The sequence below is a fragment of the Podarcis cretensis genome (genome assembly GCF_951804945.1).
Source record: "Podarcis cretensis genome assembly, chromosome: 1".
NCBI classification, from domain to species: domain Eukaryota; kingdom Metazoa; phylum Chordata; class Lepidosauria; order Squamata; family Lacertidae; genus Podarcis; species Podarcis cretensis.
This window is the reverse complement of record NC_137170.1, coordinates 88,400,059-88,421,893: the sequence shown is the minus strand read 5'-3', so window position 1 is coordinate 88,421,893 and position 21,835 is coordinate 88,400,059. Positions and strand designations below refer to the sequence as shown.

At 44.9% G+C, this 21,835-nt stretch overlaps 1 protein-coding gene across 2 annotated transcripts; it reads right to left on the bottom strand.

Annotated features, from left to right (window-relative positions):
* Positions 1-630: 630 nt before the first annotated feature.
* On the bottom strand, positions 631-21,705 carry RETREG2 (reticulophagy regulator family member 2). 2 transcript variants are annotated; one of them, XM_079969080.1, is made up of 9 exons: positions 21,305-21,705; positions 16,248-16,354; positions 11,835-11,865; positions 10,814-10,949; positions 9,405-9,489; positions 9,004-9,141; positions 8,387-8,481; positions 7,169-7,304; positions 631-3,620 (listed from the first exon to the last, which is right to left on the bottom strand). In XM_079969080.1, exons 1-9 carry the CDS (start codon positions 21,562-21,564, stop codon positions 2,941-2,943), a joined length of 1,668 nt encoding a protein of 555 aa, XP_079825206.1. In that variant the 5' UTR covers positions 21,565-21,705; the 3' UTR covers positions 631-2,940. The 2 variants fall into 2 exon arrangements, with proteins under 2 accessions (XP_079825206.1, XP_079825207.1); XM_079969081.1 differs by lacking the exon at positions 21,305-21,705 and adding an exon at positions 20,226-20,524.
* Positions 21,706-21,835: the final 130 nt, after the last annotated feature.

The window sequence follows — 21,835 nt, the reverse complement described above, 5'->3', positions numbered from 1 at the left end:
ATCCAACCTCAAATGACACCTGCTGTTAATAGGCTTTACAGACTTCTCAGTTACCTTAGGGTAGCTGTTAAATGAGAAGCAATAAAGGGGAACAGCAGCATTAAGAAACCACCTCAAGCTGTCGTGTCCATTAGCATGAAGAGCAAAGTTCTATTCTTCACTCCAAATGCACTAGTTTTCAACAACAAACAAAACTGTATGGTACAGCATGCAATTGTGTGTATTCCCACCTGGATCCTGACATAGTACAAGGCACATGCTTACTACAACTTTGGGTGGTTGTGAGAACTGGAACTGAGAAGATACTAAAGGATATGATGGCTCGTGTAGCATTAATGCCATCTTGCCTTCAGTTCAAGGTTGTGCCAGCTGCTCACCTACAGCAGTTACTGAACACTGGACATAACTTCCCGAATTTGAGCGAACAATGGCGTCTTAGTGGAGCTGCAATGCATGTGCAATGGAATACTGAATACTATCAGGAAAGACCATAACTAGGGTAATAACCATCTGGACATAGGCTTAAAATGGCTGCCAGATCCCAGTGCATTAGGGATACCAGAGAAATTGAGAAAGGCGGGGTTTCTGAGTGATTGGATAAGATGAAGAGTTAGAATTTTTAACCCAAAATTCACATCTTTGAACCTTTTTTATTAAAAAGACTACAGTTTGTTTTAAATATTTAGCCATAGAATAAACACCGCTACACAGTTCAAAGCCCTCTGCCTTTCCTGGGTGACATCAGCAGCCTCCCAGCCCTTCCTCAGAAGGCCCCTATCATGGAGCATTATGGCGCTGTTGCCACCAAAGGAGAGGAAGACAGCTTAGAGCTTCAGAGAAAAACACAAACATATAACATGCCTCCTGCACCAGAATGGGAAAGCTAGGGCTTCTGGCTGGTGGTAGGGGTAGCAAAATTTGTGCTCAGGACACAACACAAAGGCGAGCAAGCTCAACACTCAGTGCTATGTGGCTGCCCATTTCCAAAGTGCAGACATTAGGAGGAAGCTGTATTAACAGGCATCCTCCCCTCAACATTTGACTGGGGCTGGGATGGGATGGGGCAGGCAACACAGGTCAGAAAGGAAACCAACTCTGGAGAACAAGATCATTTGACTGAAGGAACCTGAGACAGGCAGCCATCCTCGATACAAAGATTGGGCCAGTGACTGACTCAGCAAGTGATGAAACTTGAAGGGTGCAAAAGGCAAGAACTGGGGTCTCGCAAATGTGCTTGGAATTGATTGGTGGCCCCTCTTGCTGAGAGGCAGCACCTTCACCTTGGTCATAAACTCTCAGAAGTGCAGTTTAAAATGCTGAGGCCTGCAGGGCAAGCTATCACAGCTTCAGGGCCTGCATCTGCAAAGCTGCAGTCACTTGTGAGAATGTGAAAGCGTCAGGAATCGCCTGGAAGTGCCCAGCTTGAAAATTTTCAACAGCAAGAAAATGGCCAATTCATGACACTCCCCAACCCACCCAGCTTCTCCAGCAATCATTGGAAAAGAGGCAAAAAATGAGATCCATTACTGGGAGCAAGCAGTATCCACTCAGCCAAGAACGCTATTCCTGAAGACAGACTGATGCCTCTTAACAAAGATACACACCCAATAGGGGGCATCTCTGTTTCCATTTAATTAAAAACCCACTTTATCATTGCAACTTAAAATCAATATTTGAAAGACTCAGCCATCAGATCCTAGAATTAATATTCTGCAAACCTGTGCAAGCAGCAATAGGTATCAGGGGCAGTAACCACCTTTGGAGAAAAAAACCCAAACAATCCTCCACTCCTATTTAGTCCCTCCTTTCTCCTGAGAACATAAATGGGCACACTACTCCAATTAGCAAAAGACTATAAAGAGTGAAACCCCTGAGGTTTCAAAAGTGATTTGAGAGTGGGAGTAGAGTGGAGATAAGCCTAGAGAGCTTGGAGTTGGAGAATGTTTTTCCCAATGTCCCACACGCATCATTCCTTTTCAAGCTGCTCTGCTCTTTTCCCTAAGGCAAGGCTGAGGGCAGCAGAAGATTGTGCTCTGGCCAGGGTGCATCATAGGCCAGAGCTGGCTCAGCCAGGCCTTAGAGAAAGGTGACAAGAAGTAGATATAAGGGGATTTTGCTTTTAAAGTGCAGCAGTGGAAGAGGAAGCTTTCAAGTCACTGCAAATTGCTTGTGTTTTCCCAAGTGGATTAAAGAGCCTGCAGGCAGCCTGGCCTTGGAGTTGAGAATCTACAGGACCAGACTACCCACTTCCTGGAGCCCAAATCAGGTGTCATATTCACACAACTGAATAAAGGAAATTGGGTTGTAGGGTGAAAGTAAGGGAAAGGGCTAGTGCTCGGAAGTGCAAAAGCAGCTGCTATTCTTGTACAAGGTGGGAAACAAAGCTCAATTGTGCCCCCTCATCTTGTCCTGACAGCAAATATACTCCACACAATGTCTCCTTTGAAGCCCTACTTCCCCTCCACCCCCAAATTTCTAACTCAAGGGGGAAAATCCACCTCAACCCGTTTTCTCCATACCACCAATCCCTCTTCCCAACTAAACAAACCAAAGTTTTCATAAAAATATTTACAATGAAGACCCCCTGGCACCCCCCTTCATCCAATAAAACTGCTTTCCTTCCTACTGGGGGGGGCATGAACAGTGGGTGCGAGCAGCGGGGATATCTAGCTGAGGATGCGGCGTGCAAAAAAACAAAACGAATAGACAAAGACAGACAAATTGCAGCAGCAGACCAAAAAGATTGCATCACCACTAGGAAGCGTGGGCAAGACGCAACACTCTTCTGGGAAGGCCAACACTAGGAAGAGGACTCACTATTCCAGACATAACACTGTGAATGTGGATGTTTTGCCGTCCCCAGTCAGCAGTGACCAAACTCTGCTGTGTGTTCACTTGTCCTTCCCTTGCAGCTGCAGAAATACAGGGGAGCAGTGGGACCTAGGAGCTGGGCAAGGATTCTTCTTCAGGAGGGAGAGCCGGTGTCGCTGGAGCCTCTGTCTCTCCAGAAAGGCCAAGCTCTGCATCCATCTGCTCCAGCTCCCTCTGATCAAGCAGCTCAAAATCATCAGCTTCCTCCTCCTCTTCCTCCCCAGGCAGAGAGGCTGCCCCCACCTCCGCACTCTCAGACAGCTGGGCCTGGAAGCTCAGTCTCTCCTCGGGCTCAGTGGGCAGGAACTCAGAGAGAGAAGGCCCCTCGTTGTCCTCAGAGGAGCGGAGCAGGGCCGACAGGGTGTTCTGCACTACTGTACTGATAGCGGTGGTGACAATCTCTTGGCTCAGTGAATCGATGTGCAGCCCCAGGCCTTGGGCAGTGACAGGTTGGGGCTCCAGGGCTCCTCCTGCCACTGCCTGCCCGTTCCCGTTGAAGTGCGTATTTACAAAGTGCAGGGGTGAGGCCAGGCACAGGATGGATGTGTCTGAACTCATGGCTGCTGCCGTCACACCGTCTTTCTCAGCCGAGTCCAGTTGGTGGGCAGTGTGGGCAGGCACTGCAAAGTTGTCATCCTCACTGGGTGGTCCCAAGTCTCTGGAATGAAACTCTTCCACAGAAGGAAACTCTGCCAAGTCCTTGGAGAAGGACTCTTCTGGCTCACTGGGAAGGCTCTGCTGGTCCAGATCTGAAAAGCATATTGGGAGTATGAACATGGCCTCCTCAAACACCCCAGAATTCCCTGTTCTCAATCATCAATTGCCATTCCAAGCTCAGCTGCCAGTCTGTTTTCTGAATACACTTACTGTACTTGCCTTTGTGTGCCTCCTTATCATCTTATCCTGACCTTGCACAGAAATGTTCTTTCCTATTCTCTCATTAACAGGTCAGTTACTGCTGTTCTATAGTTGTACTCCCTGATTAAAAGTCAACAACCCCACTATGATCTTGCTACTGCTTTTCTTTCTTGTTCAATCATCTCACCAGAACAAATCTGAGTTGGTAAATGTATGCAGTATCATGCACGTTAATGCTGATGTATGAAAGCTGCGTATCATAGTGGCTATGAAGAGTGTGTACAAATCAGGAATTCCTTGGTTTGAATCTCACTTTTGCCATGTACTCATTAGGTGCTTTAGATATACCACCACTATCTCATTCTCACTCCTGCCCCCTGCACTACAATATGGGGGCAATAAAAACATAAGAACAGCCTTGCTGAATCAGACCTAAGCCCCATCTAGTCCTGCATCCTGTTCTCATATGCCTATGAGAAATCCACAAGCAGGATATGAGCGAAACAGCACTCTTCCCACTTGGAACTCCCAGCAACTGGAATTCAGACACACTAGTGGATGGTGAACAAAGCCATTGTGGCCAGCAGCCATTGATAGCTTTATCATGCAGAAATTTGTCTTTGAAATCCATCCACATTGGTGGCCATTACTACGTCTTGTTGGAACTAATTCCATAGTTTAAATTACGGTATGTGCTATGTGAACCTCCTCTTGTTGTTCTGAATCTTCTAACATGCAGCTTCATTACATGTCCTCAGATTTTTGTATTATGAGAAACACCTCTCTTTCTCTACACCATGCATAATCTTACATTGCTTACATTTAATTGCATTTCCCATTTTAATGTCTACTTCTCCTTTTGAAGCCCATCGCAATTCCTTTCTGTTTTAACCACCCCAAACAATTTAGTATCAGCAGCAAACTTGGCTACCTTATTGTTCACTCCCAACTCTAGATCATTTATGAACAAGTTTAAAAAGCACTGGTACCAACACCAAACCTTGGTGGACCCCACTTCCTACATCCCTCTATTGCAGGCATGTCCAAAGTCCATTTGGGGGGCCTAATTCGGCCGTGCTCGTAGGTTTAATCCGGCCCCTGTGGCTGTTTATTTCCTGGGGTAAAATCCTAAAAAAAACCTCCACAACTTTAATCCTGAAAAAAGCTTAAAAACTTTGGTTGGCCCTTTGATTGGCCCTCATGGCCCTTCACTACATCAAATCTGGCCCTCTTTGAAAAAAGTTTGGACACCACTGCATTGGGAAAACCCTTCATTAATTTCTACTCTCTGCTGTTTCTTAACCAGTCCTGATCTATAACAGCATGTCCTCTTATTTCACAGCTGCTAAACTTAATCAGGTGTCTTGGGCAAGGGACTCCATAGTCAATGGCTTTTTGAAAGTTTAAGTACACTATGTCAATTGGATCACTTCTTTCTTTCTATGTGCTTGCTGACATTCTAAAACACAGGACTTACCCTTGCAGAAGCCACACTGATTCTGACTCAGCAAAGCTTGTCCTTCTATATGCTTGGTATTCCAATCTTTAATTATGCTTGCCACCAGTTTTCCCAGAAGAGACATTAAACTAACCACCCTGAAATTTCCTGGATTCCCCTGGATGGTTTGCCCCAAATAAGATGCTCCTCAGCTTCAAGTGGCTTTCTCCCAGCAAACAGCTGAATAGCTGCTCTGCCACCTTTTAAGCATATACAGTCTGGTTCCGTCCCAGCTGAAATGGAGCCTGCCCCTTCTGTACAGGCCTGGCTTGTCCCAGAACATTTCTCAGTGCTTAACAAATCCAAACCTCTCCACCAACTCACCCATACACTGAACTACTCAACCCTGCCTGTCTAGCTGGCCTTGTGCAAGGAAAAGGTAGCATTTAAAATAAATCTACCGTGAAGGTCCTGGCTCTCAAGCTCCAACTTAGCTACCTAAATTGTGTTTCCAGGGTTACATGACATTTCCCCACGTCATTGGTGCTAACATGTACCATGGCAACAACCCTGACCTATCATACAAGTCAGCTAGGATAACATGATAATAAAGCTGATGTGCTTCAAAGCACTCTAAGGCACTATACAAACAAACACAATCATACTTAGCATTGCAGGCTGGGGCTCCCTGAAGTTACTCCACCAGGTTCTTCCTCATTGGTAAAGCCTCAGGAAAAGCTCTGCATGCTACTGCAGTGGAATTGGCTGCAACTGCTACTTCTAAGTGTGTAAATGAGCTATTATGGAACAAGATCCAATACTTTGGATTTTCACATACACAGAGATTTAGCAGTAATGATACCACATTACCACTAGCTACTACAACACCTATATAGTACAAGTGTGCTAATTTCTGCATTAAAATACCGTCCTTTCTGATTTGCAATTTACACTGTTGTGTGTGGTGTGGGGGTAGGAGGCTTGCAAATGAATAAAAGTTATGTTCAGGGGAAAGGAAGTTCAGGTTCGGGGGCCAGATGCAGCCTTCTAAGCCTCTCCATCTGGCCCTCAGGATTTGGTAAGGCTACACTTTCTACTTCACCACACCCTTCTCTGCCAAAGCCACACCTTTTACCAGCCTGGTTTGTACCCTTCCTTGAGTGTTTTTGCCTGGCTGGGATGTGTCACTGAATTCTGATACTGCCTCTTGCTGGCCTGAATGGAGGAGAGAAATGGGTGTGCAAGCGTGCTTAGAAAGTAGCCTACTATACAGAGGCAAAATTTACATTTTCTGCTCAGTCCACCAATCACTGGCAGAGAGGAAATGCTGTCCTTGGTCTTAAAAGGTTTACCACTCCTGATGTAAGGCAAGGCTAGGGTGACAAGGAAATGGATTGGTCGAAGAAGTGAGTCTTTTTGGCTTACAGCCTCAAGGACTGCAATCCTCAGTGAAATATGTTGCCTTGGTAATGTCAGCTGTTCATCTTAGGTGGGGGAGAAGAGTATAGGGGGATCAAAGCTCAGGCAAGGAGAGCCTAGAGTGGACAGCTAATCCCTGAAGACTTCACAATGCTGCAGAAGAACTTGGGGCTGTTTGTGTGTGGCACCAGTAACCATAGTAAGGGAGCTACTTGCATTCTCCCAATGGCCTGCAAGTTACAGAACAGTCCTGGATGTCTATCATCAATCAAGATATAATAAAGACACTGGACTCTGCACGGTAACATGTAAAAATATAGTAAACAAGTACATCCATGTTTCCTGGTGAAGACAGCTGTATTCAGGGGCCACTCAAAGTCTGGAAATCAGGAATCAGATTTAATTTTGGTCCTTTTCAACCCAAAGTTCATCATTCTCATGAATTCTAAGCCCTACAACTACCCTTCATATCCTAGTTTTGATCTCTGAACACTCTAGAAGGGAACACACAACTTGTACTCTACCACACAGCGGCCCCAAATAATATGCAGCATTTGGGTTTGGGGAGTAAGAAAATGGCACCTTCAGACAGGTCGGTCAGCTGTGGTGTGGTAGCTCTGGAGACAGTGAAGCCTCCACTCTCCAGGATAGAGGCCTCCTCATCAGAGAGCTCAGAGTCTGTAATTGACAACGCCAGAGCTGTCTTCTTCACATCCACCTGCAAAAAGGAGGAGCGTGAGGACATTTTTTGTTCTTGTGGCTAAAAATCTACACCTTACAGTGGAGCCACTAGGTGCCACCTGTTAGCCTAGAATCTCTGCCGTCAGAGTCTGAGCCAATATTAACTTGGATTTCAAAGAGGGATGCACTAAAAATATTAACCTTTTACTGAATGGAAACAATGCATGGATTATCAAAAAGATGGATATTCCAATTACAAAAATTAGTTGTAAGATTAACTGTAGAGGAATCAGTGACTTGGGATTCTGCCATCTTATTTTCCGGATTTAAAATTGGACATGCTGTTGTGTCTTAAACAGTTAACCCACTTGACCCACTCTGACCAAACAGGAATTTGAACCCAGATCCAACATACCAGGTTGGTTATATATCTAATTAGTGATGGCAATAATGAGGAAGAGCTATCCTCCAAGACTAACTCTTCCACCTAAACCCTGAGAGATAGAGTGATTTTGGCTCTGAAAAGAAAGGTTGGAGAGTCAGAAGTTGGAGGGAGCATTTGGAGAGAGATGCCCCCAACAATGCCAACCTGACCACTCCTCTCTGTCCCCCTGAATCTGAAGTATCATGCCACGTTTCCAGGACAGGCATCAAGGGTCAGGATGGATCTGCTAAGGGGCCACACTTCAGGAGTGGGACCACTGACGAGCCACCACTGGACCTTCTCCGCCTCTTCATCATTGCAATCTCCTTGTTCACCTGCCTTTTGCTGTGGTCAAGACCACTGGGAAAGTGAGGAGGGGCAACAGATGCCAATACCTGCTTGTTCACTGGCTCTTTGCCCAGCAAGCACATAGGTGGTAACAATGACAAAAAAGAGCAGTTGGTGATAATAGTGTTGAGAAGATAAGATAAGGCCCAAAGGGGTGAGGGTGGGGGAAGAAGGCCCTCCAAAACCTGCAAGTTCCTAAATCAGCTTGAATACAGTAGCCTTTATGAAGGGAACATGTACAAGATCTCAGACCTTCCAACCCTGCAGGCAAACTCACATCACTTGAAAGAAATGAATTATTGGGAATGAAGCTCAACACCAACATGTATCCCTTCCCATGCTCTTACCACTGGAGAATACCCAGACAGCTCCGCCTCACTCTCACTTTCAGTCTCTGCCATCAGCTCATTGCCAGCTTCGGGCTCACTCTTTCCTTGACGCTCTGTTAGAAAACATATACAAAATGCTTAATGGGACATCAGTCAAACTAGTCCTATAAGAAGAGGACCAGGGGAATATTTTATCAGAAGCTTCATACAGACAGTGCTTCCTCACAGTACGGTGATATCTCGGGTTAAGAACTTAATTCGTTCTGGAGGTCTGTTCTTAATCTGAAACTGTTCTTAACCCACGATACCACTTTAGCTAATGGTGCCTCCTGCTGCTGCCGTGCCGCCACCACACAATTTCGGTCCTCATCCTGAAGCAAAGTTCTTAACCCGAGGTACTATTTCTGGGTTAGCGGAGTCTGTAACCTGAAGGGTCTGTAACCCAAGGTACCACTGTACTGGACAATAATGCAAATTAAAATCCAGCCATCTCCAGTGATTTTGGACCTCACCCCACTGGACTGAATGCTCCTAGCTAGCCAGCCCAGTTTCTAATTTTTACTTGCTGGGACTTACATCCTGCATCCTATCATCAAAAGCTATGCATTTCAGGTACTGTGGAGCTGTTGTCTTACTTTTCTTTTCGTGTTTAAGATGCAAGGTATCCACCTTCATGCTGTAGTCCAGTTTCATCAGAATGGGCTCCAAGCGTGTGTACATCCTCTGGATAAGTTCATGGTACACCACCAGCGGCCACAGCAAGATACTGAGCACTGGAGACAGTCCAGAAAGTGTTAGAAGCATATATTCTCAGAGACAAAGAAGCAGCAAATTTTCCAAAGATTACTCAGTGTCCAGCCCTCCATCAGCTGCGCCTCATTAAATTCAATCTGTGTCCCTGTTCCCCACAAGGTGTCGGAACTATTATGTGCTTTTAATTTCTTTTAAATGAGCTGGATAAAGAAAATTCCTGGGCATATGCTAAGTTAAGTCACATGTCTAATTTTAAGGGATAAAACAGCCCAGTTATACTCACAGACAATGTAGGAAATCATGATTCCAGGAACATAGTGTCCTACTATCGCTAAGATCAAGCATCCTGAGCAGACTCTGGCACAAAACTGGAAGTACAAGGCAAAAGAAGATAGAGAAGAAAGGTTTAGCACAGTGGAAGCATTCTCAGGACAGCCAATAAGCCACCTTTGCAATGGCTCAAGAGACGCCTCCAATCCCAGAGAGCCTTGTTTTAATTAATAACTGCTTGTATTCACCCACACAGCCATTTTGCATGCTTTGTGCATCTGCCATGCCAGAACGATTGGCTACTCTTTTTCTCCCGGGTGCTGCTGCCAGGTAGTGTTATAACAGAGCCGGGTGGGGATCCAGAAGTACCTGCAACAGCAAGCTGCATGTCTGAAAGTAACTGACAAATGGGCAAATAGCTGACTACAAGAGGAAAAAGCCTGACTTTTTCTATGCCAATCCCAACACTCTGAAAGGAGTATGTGTTTGATTCACTATTAAGGCTGTCAATGGAAATGGAAGAAATTTGCCACTGGCAAAAGGTGACTGGAACAGATTTCAGGACTTCCCTCATCCTGAGACAAAATAAGGCCCATACATTACTTCCCTCTCTACCTGCCTTCCCTTTAACTGATCTTGACTATATAATATAAGGTAATGCTTTCTCCTCCAAGGACAGGCCATTAATTAATCAATAGAGAGAGCTGCTTGCCATCTATGCTCATAAATCCCAGACACTACAGCAAGAAAATCTGAATTCTGCTCAAGGCCAGAACTGCTCATTTACTGCTTATATGGAGCAACTGCTGCAAGCAACAATCTCACATTTCAATGCAGGAATGAGGCCATCCCATAGAAATGCCCCTCTGCAATGAAAGACAAATGTCAAGAACAGAGTTGCAACACAAATATATCACATTATGCATTTTGGATTACTGAACAGAACTGGGTGACAGCGGAGGAAAAAGAAACAAAGAAGTGACATCTACAAAGCAACATCAACACATATGTGCAGGCTAAGGGTATGTCTGCCCTCAGTTATTTTTCTCAGGATAGTTTCTGGAACACACTGTACCTTGTCTGTACTGGCATACTTGGTTAAAACCCTTTCCCCATTTTTTGTTTCCACATATATTGTGAAGAATACTAGATTCCCTTAAAATTGCTGTTTGGAATACAACATTTACACCATATGTTGTTGTGTATGCACATCCTTTCTTAAACTGAAGCAATATCCATGTAGAGAAATAATCCAGTGTGAAGCAGCCCTAAGTGCTAGGAGCAACTGTGAATATGTATTTGAATTTGAATAAATGTATTTGAATATGTATGTGTTAACAAGCCACGGCCCAAAGGCACCATGGGGGAAAGTAGCCATGTTCTAGGATTTTTCCTGAGAGGGCCTGATGACTCCCAGCTTACCTTAGCAGGGTTTTGCCTCTTGTATTGCAGCAGCTCCTGAAGGTACAATCTGAAGGTAATCCAGCTCTCTGCCAGGAAACGACAGAGCTCTGGGACACTTAACAGGTGAGGCTGCGCTCTTGCCATCTCACTGTCACTACGGGGATGGAAACAATGTATCAGTACTTTAGACCTTCCAGGTACGCTTGCCACAAGCAACAGAGAATCACTTCCTGCAGGCAGTATTAACAGAAAGCTATCAAAGTTGTTGTGGAACAAAGTTATGGCCAAATGTTGACCTCTTTCAATTGTTCCATATGTGCAAGTAATTCAGCTTGCCTCTCCCCTCATTGGTTCCTCGAACTCCCCCAGAGCCAATTTGTGGGGTGGGGGAAAGAGAGGAGGGAAAGCCACAAGCAGAGTTCTTGAGCAGGGCTTTCACCAATGGGGCTGGTTAGGTGAAGCCCACCCAAAAGGGGCAGGATTCAACTAACTAGTCCTGCTAATAGGGACTTGCACAAGAACCTCTGCCTGTGGAATAAGACTCCCTCCCCACAGGGAAATCAGCACAGGGAAGATTAGGAGACCCTCCCAGACCAGGGGCTGGGGGAGATGGGGGATTGTTCTGTCTGAGAAACTGAAAAACTTGTGCTAATGAAATGACTGCCACAGCACAACTGTTAATTCCTTCCTACATTCCTTTCTTGGAACCCCATGCCTCCTAAGCCTCAGGTGGCATTTTCAGGACAGACATCCATCCAGTAGGTGACGACTACAATTGAGCGCCTCCTCTTGGCCTTGAAATGCCATTAAATCCTGAGAAGAAGGCATCCATCCGACTCTTCCAATTTCTAGAAACCGAAAACAGAACCAAACCTGACCCCATTAAGGAAGGGAAATGAGTAAGGAGCCCTACAAACCCATTTGGGGAAGCACTTTTCAGGTCATGACACAGATCAAAATACTGAGTTAAAGAGAGCATGCAAGGCAGAAGGGTGGCAAGAACCATCTCCACTATGAAGACAATACAGAGCAAACCTACCTGTCTCCTCTAGGTTCCTCCAATGGCTGCACTGTAGGAGAAAGAAGAAATATATAATTCAGCTAAGCAGTAAGTGAAGTGTGACAGTTTAAATGCTAGAGGTTACTTCCTTCAGCAGCCTAGCCTTCAGCACCTAGAGCATGATAGCTCACTTGGTTAGAGCAGGGTGCTGATTGTTAGGGTGCTGATTGTTAGGATATTGTTAGGATTGTTAGGATATTTAAGAAGGGAGCAGGTTGTTGTGTCACAGCCTGCGTATTTCCTGTTCACAGGATGTTTCTGTTTATGTATATAGCTTTTGTTCTTTTCTCTCTGTGCCTGAACATTGAAACAGGCCGTCATGTTTTTTTCTTTGTTCTGACCAACCCTGAATAAAGTTGTAAATAATGCTCTCCTGAGTGCATCTTTCGCTGTGCGAACTCTGCTGAAAGAGCGTGCACCAGCCTTGGAATGTGGCATGTTATTTCTGAGGCTCGTGTCGCTAATTGACTGATACTGTATCTACGGGAGATCGATGGATTGTCCGGAATTGACGTGGGGGCATGATGGCCTTTGTCTCCCTGGCAGTATCCCAACACTGATAACACAAACCTGCAACCTTGGTATTATCAGCACCATGCTCTAACCAACAGAGCTATCGTGTTCTATGTAGCTGCACACACACAACTACAGAAGATGTGCATTGTTTGATGTCCCAAGACATACTCCAACTGACAAAATTGCAACTAGGGAAGGGGGAGTTCTGAAACTGAGCCCAGCCCACCTCTGCTGAGGAACTTTCTCATAGCTCTGGCCAACAGGTTTGAATGGTAACATATTTTGCCAATAAGCAATCACCAAAGTCTGAGCAAACTGAAAAAACAGGTGGGGAGGGTGCTCTGGGCAGGGTTGTTGGGACCAAATTTGATATGTGAGAATCTCAGGTAGCTTCTTCTATTATTTCCACAAGCGTTTCTCTTACTCTTGTGTTTAAATATACACTTTGGAAAGAGACAGGGATCACATAAAGTTCCAGGGTGCAAAAGTATCTGTGTCCTCATTCCAATGTCACCTCAAATCACACTTCTATACATGCATTTGGCTTTTCCTCTGCTGTACACCCCACACTCATCAAAGAGGTCAGCACTTTGAACAAACTTCCTGAACTGATTCAGATGTAATCAAAACTGAGAAGGTATATGCTACATCAGGCTTCTTCAACCTCGGCCCTCCAAATGTTCTTGGCCTACAACTCCCTTGATCCCTAGCTAGCAGGACCAGTGGTCAGGGATTATGGGAATTGTAGTCTCAAAACATCTGGAGGGCTGAGGTTGGGGAAGCCTGTGTTACATAAACCACACATTTACTCGAATAACTGAGTTTGGGCACAGGATTGGAATTTTCTTGATGTAGAAGTTGGATTGCCTTGGAACACAGTATGAAGAAACCTTGGCATTGGTTTCTTGAAAGCAGATTTGTTGGGTGTTTATCTTGGAGTGGATGTGTTGAATAATTTTCTACATATAGCTGACAGATGAAGAATCAGAAGTTCTCATTTTCTCACCCTCCCCTTTTTCTTCTTCTTTTTTCTTCATCTTGTTTTTCCCCTTTAGTCTTGATAAAAAGATACCTGACATCAATATTTGTATTTTCTTCCAAATTTCAATAAAATATATTATGTGAGGAAAAAAAGGAACCCTGGCTTTACAAAGCCACCCAGGGAGCACCTTAAAATGTGACCTTTGTTTGAGCCTAGTTGTAGAGGTGTGTGTGAATAAGCTCTTTTGCATTAGAGATTTGAAGCTAGAATTCAAAGCTCATCAGATATGACTATCTAGTGTAGCTGACGTGATATGCTGTTATTTATAATGTGCAGTCAGCTGCACACAGACTGTACAAGCGCTTGGGGCTAGCTCAGGGCTTTCCCCTGGGCCACATACACAGAGCTGACAAGCTGGTGAATAGAGCAGTGGAGCGGCGGAAAGCAATCTTGTTAAGTCTGTGACCCAGATTCCAGGCAATCAGCCCTAACAGAGGGAGCCAATCACCATCTTCCTCGGGCAGCAGAGATTCTGGTGGGTACTCAGGCATTGCAGCAGCCACTGCCTACATGAAAAATCTTGGGCCCATTTCAGGAGTGTGAAAAGCTACTATTGTTAACACAGAAGCCTGGCTGTAATGTTTGTTTACAGCAGCTCCAAATACATGGGGTACTGTGCTTGCCGGTTATTTCAGTACTGATGCTTGCCATAGCGCTGAATCCAGGCATCATGTACTGGGGCATCAGGAACGCAACTGTTTACACCACGCCGTTTTGTACCTCCTAATGCACCAACAAGGAAGCTAATGCAGCCTTTGTTAGCTCTGGCATTGGCATTGTGCTGCTCACTTAACAATTGCTTCACCTTGTGTAGCAGTCCTATGGGCCTGAAAGATCACACAGAAATCTCAGTCCACTGCAACAGCAAGTTATTAACCTTGAATCCACAGTGAATTTCTCAGTACAGTCTCTCTATGAATTTGGCTGTATTCTGCATATGAAAAATGTTCATCATGTTCAGATCTCCTCTTCTTGGTCCTTCAAACAGGGAGGAAGCTGCATTCCTATTTAATGATACAGCTCCAATACGATTCATAAGGATCACAACAGAATCCGCCTGGGATCTAATCAGGATGACTGTGTCAGCTATGAGGGTCAACATTAGATGCTTCTTGGATAGGTGGCTTGTCAGTTGAACTGACATAAACCAAGTTGGATAGTAGTTCTGCTCACCAGGTCGTTTAACAAAAGTAGGAAGAAAATAACTCTCAGCTCACCATGGCTGGCCTACTATTTTGTCTTATGTAACCCCACAGCAACTCTACTCTTTGCCAGCAGTTATCTGGAACAAAACAGCCTTAACTTAACTCAAGTAATATTTAACATAAAAATAAAATGATGCTGATCCTGCTACGCTAAAGGAAATTCCTCCAGCACAGGAAGATTAAAGCAGAAATCCGTTGCTAAGAGTGATATTACTGGTGCTTTGCGACATGGGAAACCTTCCAAAAATCACAATGTGAAACTGACATGATACACATTACTGCACAAGAGGAGTGTGTGATCCAATTTTCTGGGCTGCAATGTTTTTGCAAGTCCTGCTTGAACAGGGCACCTAGGTCTCTGTTTTTCTACACCACTCCCTGCCAGTATTTTGTTTAGGGTTTGATGTCTGGGCACAGCAGGGCTGATTAAGTCAATTCAATATTAAATCCAGACAATAGACTCCCTGTAACATCTTGTGATCAGCTTCTTTCATGGAGGATTGAAGACATTGTGAAACATCATACATACTGATTAATGAAAACCAGACTCTGCAAGTTGTTGCTCATATGTGTCCTAAAAAGGGTCCTAAAAAGAGTTGATTAGAGATTCCACCATGTGGAAAGACACAGCCTCTACCATAAGGGGACCTGCTCTCGCCCCCAAGCAAATTTTTATGGCTTACAAAAACTACACCAATTTGGCAGTGGCAAGAAGAAGAAATCAAAGTAGATACAGCACTGAGATGAAGATGGGGATACAATTTGCCCCCCCCCCCTGAGCAATCATTCAATGAGTGGAGAGATTTAAACCACTGCCCCCTTTGGTAATCTGCCCTTCCAATTGAGAAGGGAAGCTGTTTCTCTGTGTGCAAAAGAGAGAGTGGGGTGACTCACTTCTGGTTAGACTCACTGCTCTCATGGGACCCCTGGAAGGTTGGTCAAGAACAAATACAGGCTTTGGGCCAACAAAAGGCTAGCCACTGGTGCTCCACATGCTGAGCTCACCAGGGGTATATTTCTTGAGGACAGTGAAGGAAAGACATTAGACATTGTAGGCCAACACCACATAGTTGCCTGGTTCTAACTCATGATACCACCTATTTAATCCAAAATTTGTTAAGACTTGCAGGCAGTTACATCCACACTCCTTAAGATCTAACTGTATGAAACAAATTGCTACATTTAATCTTTCAGCCAAACAGCATTTCTCACATGATTGCCCTCAACAAACAGAAAGGTGCTCTAATGTGCATTCTCAACATGAGCGGAAGCAAAGAAGCAAAGAGATGGAAAAAAACCCCCCAGCAAATATTAACCAAGTGCCTTTAGTCCAAAGAACTCCAATTCTCAGTGGTGTCCCATGTGAACCAGACAGTTTGTGGCAAAACTTGATTTGATGCAATACTGGTTCCTAGGCAGGGATGGGAACAACATTACTTGCTACTCTTTATTCAGCGTAGTACAGCAAAAAGGGGGGAAGTGTTAGTTCAAGGCTTGATCAGCAGGAAATCACAGCAGGACAGGAAGCAATGAACTGAACTTGCAAGAGTGCAAGAATCAACCAAGATTATCCCTGCTCCAGAACTACACCACTTCCTTTACTTGTACAACCTTCACTACTTCACTTACCTGAGAAATCCAACAGGAATTGAGGCTTCCATCTCTCCAACAGGAGAACACCAATAAAGCCCATGCTGAGGATGAATAGAGGACGCAACGAAGTGGAGGAAAACAGCCTGGAAAGTTACAGGGACAAAGACATGTTAAAAGAGGCCATCTCACACTCACTCATTTCACAGAAATTGCTGAGAAAGCACCTGCACATTTTACCCCATAACTTCCTTTCTAGGAGGGCTATAGACTTACTTACTTACTTACTTATGAAAGCTCAGTATCTGGGGCATCAGTTAAAGCCTTTGCAGGTGCCTTGGCACTCATCAGTGGCCTTTGATCTAGGCCAGGCACAGGCAAACTCGGCCCTCCAGATGTTTGGGACTACAACTCCCATCATCCCTAGCTAACAGGACCAGTGGTCAGGAATGATGGGGATTCTAGTCTCAAAACATCTGGAGGGCCGAGTTTGCCTATGTCTGATCTAGGCCATATTGTGCCAAATACTAGAGTACATTTCAAAGTTTTCAAGGTCCAAGTCCAACACTATAGACCAGTGTCCTGTACAGTGGTACTTTGGGTTAAGAACTTAATTCGTTCTGGAGGTCTGTTATTAACCTGAAATTGTTCTTAACCTGAAACACCACTTTAGCTAATGGGGCCTCCTGCTGCTGCTGCACCGCCGCTGCATGATTTCTGTTCTCATCCTGAAGCAAAGTTCTAAACCCAAGGTAATATTTCTGGGTTAGCAGAGTCTGTAACCTGAAGCGTATGTAACCCAAGGTACCACTGTAATAAATTTCAGGAGGAAAGTCATTACTGAAAGCAATTTCCCCTTGGATGACATAGAAGATAGTTCAGAAAGAGGAAACATCAGTAGACATCATGTGCACATTGGCACATGTCTGCAGAAGCTATTTCCAAAATGACTGTCTGTCACTCTGCTGCAGCACCTATCTCATGAAGAATGACATCCATAAAATTTATGTCGGATTATAATTTTTTAGGTAGTCCAATGATAGCCAATTTTAGAAATTATATTATTCTAATATAACAAATAATTAATAGCCAGCAAATGTAGAAAAGAGTAAGGAACTAGGTTTGTGCAACCCAAACTTGCTTTGGACCACCACAATGGTTATACCCAAATTGCATTTGGTCTAGCAACACAGTGCTTGGACACAAGAAACTGTGTGGTGTGAAACTATGCCAACGACAACCAAAATGTGTAAAAAAATAAGATGGAACTTAGGAACCACCAAACCATATACTCAGTAGAGTTGTACATATTTTGACAATTATTGGTGTAGACCCATGCAATTGATAGCACCTTGCTACTCTAAAAAGCATTGGGCCTGACATGATTCTATGCTGTCCAATAGAGGGTACCATCCTGCAGATGTGGGTGTATGATTTGTGATATACCAAAGTTTATTGAATCCCTTCCCCAGTTCTTTATTCTTTTCTATGCGTGTTTGGCTATCATTGGCAATGGCTTAGATCAACACATTTGACAGTGTCCTGTGTTTAAAAAACTTGCATTGGATATAAGTCTATGAGTCTGTCATCTCTAGATAACATTCTCCTGCATGTGTGGATCTATGATTTGGGGTGGCCCAAACCACAATTTGAGGTGGAAACACCAAGTTCCTAATTTTTTATTACATTTTGACTATTATTGACATAAACACACTGAACGAAAGTGTTGGGCAAGAAATGAATTAATGGACTCTGACAAAATATACTCTTCTGTTCACCCAAAGCTTATTGTGGGAATGGGATGCGCACCCCTGTTCCTTTTTATTTTCTACCTATTTGAGCTATCACTGGCAGAAGTTCACATCCTTGAAAGTCTTGCATACAGCTTCCAACTGAAATCTATTATAGACACTGGATTTCTATGCATCGGACCATGAGTGTACAGTTTAGAGACCTGTACTCTCGTGTAACTGAAGGTTTAAAAATTACAGGCATCCAGTCAACTAGAAAAATGATGTTGGTGATGCCTAGTAATTTGAAATATATTAGCCCGAGCATGGCGGGTACCTAAAAATATGCTGCTGGCTTCTTTTATGTTATGTTTTCTCCTCTTTCTAGCCCTGTATGTATTACTGTTTGAGAATTTTTCTTCTTTTAATGAGAAAATATTTTCTGGCAGGATCTTTCTCCCTTCTCTTAAATTGTTACTAAGTATTATAACAAAAAACATTTCTAGTTTAAATTAACATCTCCACAAACTGCAGTCTCTGGAAGTGTACTACCAACCCCTGCTTGACTCCAGCCTGTGAATCTGCTCTGCTGACAGTCAGCTCATTGTCTGCAAGAGTAAACAGGATGTTTTCCCCCCCAGCTGTATGCTGGATTCCACCACAAGGGCTTGTTCAATGTTGCTGTGTGCGCAGAGGCAGGATAGGCAGAAAGCAAGGAATGTGCTAGCACTACAGTTCTCATCCACTGCAGGCTTAACAAGAGCACAGCTTGTAGGGCTTACTCCCAGTCTGGCACATTGCCAGGGGTTACTACTAAGCTACCAGGCCCAAGCTGGGGATAGTATGAACCATGTGGGTTGTACACAGTGAGTGCACAAATTCTAAGTAGAAACACTCCTGGGCGAGTCTCCAATTATCTGCAGCTGCTAGTAGCAGTCCGTGTTTATCACAAGCCAAGTCCTGGAGGCGCACTTGGCACCACCCGTGCATCAGGGAGAGGTCTGTTTATACTTTGAGAGTGAAGAGGGAAGTCTACATGACGCTAAACCCAACCAATGTTAAGTCCCACATCCTAAGCTTGTGACTGCAATCCTTGTTAGATCAAGTGTAGAAGACACCACAAAATATGCCTCAAAGCAAAGCCTTCTTGGGTCCACCAGGGACTTAATAAATCCATGACTGCACTGTGGCCAGGGGCAACAGAATTTCATCCATACAAGACCAGCAGTAGTCTCAGACAAACAAATTTCAAGGAGGGAACCCCACTACTGACTCATGCATGCAGCTTGTTCTATACTCTTCTCTATAGCTCACAGGCAGAGTACATGTGTGGCATGTAGAAAGTCCAATGTTAAGCCCCTGCTATCGTCAGTTAAGAGTCTCGGGGACTAGGGCTGGAAAGGTTTTTGACTTGCGACTCTAGAGTTTCTCTGCCAGTGAAAGTAGTAGACCATTGACCTGCTAAGCCCAGTACTGACTCCCTGTAAAGTAGATTCTTATTGCTGAAATAAGCAAGTAATCCCGGGGGAAGGGTGTTGAACTTACTTTTTTACCCCCAGATATCTGGGATGAATTTTAACAATTAGATAAGCAAAAGTTTGCTACAGGAGGGTGCAATCATTTTTTCACTAGACGTCTGGACCCAACATCCTTCCACTCCCAACGATAATTATAACTTGAGGCACCATTCTGGATTTGTTTATAAAGGATATTGAAAACTGCTCCAAAATGTAATGTTAGTGCCAAGTAGGAGCAAATGAAAGTTTCCCATGCTTTCCTATCTTTTAAATCACTCATGTCATCTCACAATTTTTGCAGATCTACACAAAGAAGCAAAGATTTTATGAGTTTCTTTGACTAAGCTTTCAGGGTCAATTATTTTAAAGTCATCTGCCTCCCTTCATAGTGCACAGAAAATTGGTCCCAGGAAAGAATATTTAGAATTGCCACTTTTCTCATACTAATGAAGAACCACAAAAGAAGGATTTACATTGCTTTTATGATTTGTTGTTGTTTCCAAACAGAAGCTTCTAGATTGCTAGAGAGTGATACCAAAATTGGGCAAAAGTATGGTGTCCAGAGATCTGCTGGTTTTAAAGGTAGCTAGCAGTTCTTTTTTAACTTTCAGAAGATAAGGCCAAGAATCCAAAAGTCAGATGACATTTAAAGGCCCATCTGAATTACTTTGGGGCTGCAGTAGTGATCCAGACAGTCATACAATCTTAATGCACATTCCACCCACTATCAATTAGCAATTCATCTCAGCGTTCCTTCACATTGCTCTTACTTCTGGGAGAAGTGCTGCTCTTTTCAGAATGACTCCAACTTGTGGGGGATGTCCCTGCACACCTGTGCCTCCTTTAAAATAGGATAATCCTTGGCCATGGAGGGAATTCACAACCAAATATCCTCCATTCTCAAATGCTTTATTGCTCATATCAACTTTGATCTTTTACACATGCACTGTGTAGTTTTACCTGTTGCAAGGCCTTTCCATCACCACTGCATAACTACATTTTACCAGATCTCTCCCTTGCAACTACCACTCAACTTCACAGCCCTAGATTCCCTTCCACAACTACAAATTTCTTACCTATTCCACTTTTTGTATGTGTGTTTTGATTGATTTGGGGAGACCTTGGTCCAAGCTTCAGCTTACTGACTTGGGCAGCTGATTATTACTAAGCTCAACCAACCTTACAGGGTTGCTATGAGAATAGCCAGAGAAACCCTATATATGAAAACCTGAGATCTTTAGAGAAGGGAAGGGTTACATACATACGTTAAACATAATCACATGGGGCTATCAACACTTATTCCAGAATAATGCATGGCAGACACTCAGAATGAAACAGAACGGCTATTCCTGAGCAATCCTACCCTTGACCCACATCAGAAAACGCTACCCTAAAGCTGCCCACCTCACATCAGACTGGCAACTCCTTTCCCTTAGAAAGCTTCCCTGCAGACAATTGGAAGATTATGAGTAGCACAAGGTTATCCACGTTTACTCAGAGATAAGTCCAACGGATTTCAATAGGGGTCTACTCCCAAGTAAGCACGCGTAGGAAAACAGCTCTATGTGGTATTAAATTTGCAGCAGGATAGGTGACCCTAAGCCCGGGGCTCTCTTGCAGCCTGGCCTGCTTCCTCTCGCCAAGAGAGAACCGGCCGCCCAGCTGAAACCACGTCAGGAGCATCCACGACCCCATCTACCTGCCGGCTCTACTTTCAGCCCCCTTCGCGCGGTTCCTAACCGCCGCCGCTGCCACGCACGTGAACAACACCGCCCCCCGCGCGCGCGCTACCACCCGAGGCCCCATCCTGCGCGCCCCCCCCTCCCGAGTGGCCTCCGCCTCCTCTCACCACAGAGCAGCTCCGAGCGCGGCGGCCCCGGCCAGGCTCTGCGGCGGCCTCTCCCAGACCAGCAGCCGCTGCACGGCGGCCACCGTCGCCTCCCAGCCCCTCAGGCGCCGCCTCAGGTGGACGGCCAGAGCCAAGACCTCCTGCTCCTCCTCCTCTTCCTCCTCGCCTCCGGCCGCGCAGCCACCGGGCACCGGCACCGGCTCCCCTGCCTCTGCCGCCGGGACATCCGAGCTGCCGCCGCCGCCGCCGCCGCTCGCCATCTCTTCAGTCACCGATCAGGAAGGGGGCGGGGGAGGAGCGAGGAGTCCTCCTGACAGCCGCGGCCGGAAGCAGCCGCAGCAGCCATACAGACGCCGAGCCAGAGCGACTCAGCGATCACGTGCATCGGCCTCGGAACGTGAAGCGGGATGTTTTCATGCGACACGCATGCGCAAGCCGCTCAGTCCCTCCTGTTCAAGAATAGAGATAGGAAAAGTTGAGAGCGGCTACTATTCAGCTTCCTGCAGAAATAGAAATCCTGGGGTTTCTTTT